Source organism: Colobus angolensis, unplaced genomic scaffold (assembly GCF_000951035.1).
Source record: "Colobus angolensis palliatus isolate OR3802 unplaced genomic scaffold, Cang.pa_1.0 Scaffold142, whole genome shotgun sequence".
NCBI classification, from domain to species: domain Eukaryota; kingdom Metazoa; phylum Chordata; class Mammalia; order Primates; family Cercopithecidae; genus Colobus; species Colobus angolensis.
This window is the reverse complement of record NW_012114511.1, coordinates 4,950,572-4,953,536: the sequence shown is the minus strand read 5'-3', so window position 1 is coordinate 4,953,536 and position 2,965 is coordinate 4,950,572. Positions and strand designations below refer to the sequence as shown.

At 43.3% G+C, this 2,965-nt stretch overlaps 1 protein-coding gene across 2 annotated transcripts in view; it reads right to left on the bottom strand.

Moving 5' to 3' along the window:
* UBE2D2 (ubiquitin-conjugating enzyme E2D 2) overlaps positions 1-1,855 on the bottom strand; it is a 31,036-nt gene extending 29,181 nt beyond the window's left edge. The window contains exon 1 of one of the 2 annotated variants that reach the window (XM_011935332.1): positions 1,796-1,855. In XM_011935332.1, the coding sequence (XP_011790722.1) occupies position 1,796 (1 nt within the window). In that variant the 5' untranslated portion in view covers positions 1,797-1,855. The remainder of the gene's footprint in view (positions 1-1,795) is intronic. The other variant, XM_011935333.1, reaches the window with a different exon arrangement.
* Between the last annotated feature and the right edge of the window lie 1,110 nt (positions 1,856-2,965).

Below are 2,965 nucleotides of genomic sequence, written 5' to 3'. Positions count from 1 at the left end.
CCCCGTCTCTACTAAAAATACAAAAATTAGCCAGGTGTGGTGGCAGGTGCCTGTAAATCCCAGCTACTTGGAAGGCTGAGGCACAAGAATTGCTTGAACACGGGAGGCAGAGGTTGCAGTGAGTCAAGGTCGCACCACTGCACTCCAGCATGGGCAAGAGAGTGAGACTCCGTCTTAAAAAACAAAACAAACAAACAAAAATATTAAACATAAGCTAATTTAACCCTGTACTCATTTTGACCTTAAGCTACATATTTACACAAGTATTTGTAAGTATACATACTTAAAATACTCGTTAAATGTTACAAATTTTTTTGGAGAGTAAGTCTCACTCTGTCACCCAGGCCAGAGTGCAGTGGCACAATCTCAGCTCACTGCAACCTCTGCCTCCTGGGTTCAAGCAGTTCTCTGCCTCAGCCTCCCGAGTAGCTGGGATTATAGGCGCCTGTCACTACGCCTGGCTAATTTTTTTAGTATTTTTAGTAGAGACAGGGTTTCACCATCTTGTCCAGGATGGTCTTGAATGCCTGACCTCATGATCCGCCCGCCTCGACCTTTCAAAGTGCTGGGATTACAGGCGTGAGTCACCAGGCCCAGTCCTGTTTTTAGTTTTTGAGACAGCATCTCACTCTGTCGCCCAAGCTGGAGTACAGTGGCATGGTCCTGGCTCACTGTGAACTCTGCTTCCCAGGCTCAGGTTCAAGAGATCCTCCCACCTTAGCTTTCCAAGGAGCTTGGACTACCGGCATGCACCAACAAACCTGGCTAATTTTTTTGTGTGTTTTTTGTAGTGACAGGGCTTCACCATGTTGACCAAGCTGGTCTTGAACTCCTGGGCTCAACTGATCCACCTGCCTCGGCCTCCCAAAGTGCTGGGATTAGAGACATGAGCCATCACACCAAACCAAATGTTACAGTTTTTTGTGAATTAGTTTTACATAGCACAGTCTCATTCAAATATCCCCTCTTTAAAAAAGTTCAAAGACACTATATGGGAAAAAATTATGTTGCAATGAAGTGGAACACAGAGGAAATTATCATCCAATGTATGCATTAAGATATCTCATATATTATTTTAGACAAAATTAAGCAGATATATTGGACTTTAAAAATAAAGATCTGCTTTTGGTCAGGCGTGGTAGTTCATGCCTGTAATCCCAGCACTTTGGGAGGCCGAAGCAGGCAGATCACCTGAGGTCAGGAGTTTGAGACCAGCCTGGTCAACATAGCGAAACCACGAATCTACTAAAAATATAAAACTTAGTCAGGCGTGGCAGCATGCACCTGTAATCCCAGATACTTGAGAGGCCGAGGCACGAGAATCACTTGAACCCAGGAAGCAGAGACTGTAGTGAGCTGAGATCATGCCACTGCACTCCAGCCTGGGTGACAGAGCGAGACCCTGTCTCAAGAAAAAAATAAATAAAGACCTGATTTCACAGGTATGAGCCAGTAGAAAGTCAGACACAGACACATATACCATCATCCTTAGTATTATCTTACTCAAGAATAATAGCTAGCTGTAGGTAAAAGCTCAAATCCTTCACTCCAGGAAAATACCCAGAAGGGATGAAGGTCAGGTAGGAGAGGACCAGAACAACTAACTATACAGCCAATACCTGGCAGAAGATTCAAAATGTAGTGAACAACACAGATGATAATGGGATGAACATAGAGTTGCTCTATTCATGGGCCACTAAGGGTTAAACACTGCCTCTTCCCTATAGCGTAATTGTTTCTTCACACAAATAACCACTGTTATGCTATTACTCCATTATTCCTTTTAAATACTTACTATCATCTCCAACAGGACCTGCTGAACACTGTGCTGGAGGGTCCCGTGCCAGATCATTCAATTCCTACAGAAAAAAGAAAGAAAAGAAATATATTCAATGTAAATGTACCTTTTATCCATTACTAAAGTTTATATTGTTACCAATATTCTCTGTCATGCTGGTGAAACTCTTTTAAGAGCATTCCTTCAGAGTAAGAGATCAGTAGATTGGTGAATCTTTAAGGTATTTTGGATTCTCCAATGCAATGTGTATTTTTTAAAGTGGGTCATTTTTGCTTTGTTCAGAGCTTAGTAAATAAATACAATGAGGAAGGTAAAACATGTATTATGGGCTGGGAGCGGTAGCTCACACCTGTAATCCCAGCACTTTGGGAGGCTGAGGCGGGCAGATCACTTGAGGTCAGGAGTTCGAGACCAGTCTGGCCAACAAGCCTGTCTCTAGTGAAGATAGAAAAAATTAGCCGGGCATGGTGGGTACATGCCTGCAATACCAGCTACTCAGGAGGGTGAGGCAGGAGAATCCCTTGAACCAGGGAGGCAGAGGTTGCAATAAGCCAAGATTACACTACTGCACTCCAGGCCGGGTGATAGAGTGAGACTCCATTTCAAACAAACAAACAAACAAAAACAAAAAACATGTATTATGTATTAAAGAGCCATAAAAACCGTTTTTTTTTTTTGTTTTTTTGAGATGGAGTCTCGCTCTGTTGCCCAGGCTGGAGTGCAGTGGCGCGATCTCAGCTCACTGCAAGCTCCGCCTCCTGGGTTCACGCCATTCTCCTGCCTTAGCCTCCCAAGTACCTGGGACTACAGGCACCTGCCACCATACCTGGCTAATTTTCTGTATTTTTAGCAGAGATGGGGTTTCACTGTATTAGCCAGGATGATCTCGATCTCCTGACCTCGTGATCCACCCACCTCGGCTTCCCAAAGTGCTGGGATTACAGACACGAGCCACCACGCCCAGCCAAAACTGTTTTAATGTAAACATTTCATTTATTATTTTTCAAAAAAAAATTCAAGGCCAATTTTAGTACCTCAAAACTATTAGGTTACACTTGGGACAACCTCCTAAAGTCATAAATGTTCCAAAATTATACTGGACCATCTGACAAGTTGATACGTTTTCAGTGGAAGTCCACTACCAGGGTTCTAAAAGTAGAAAAAACT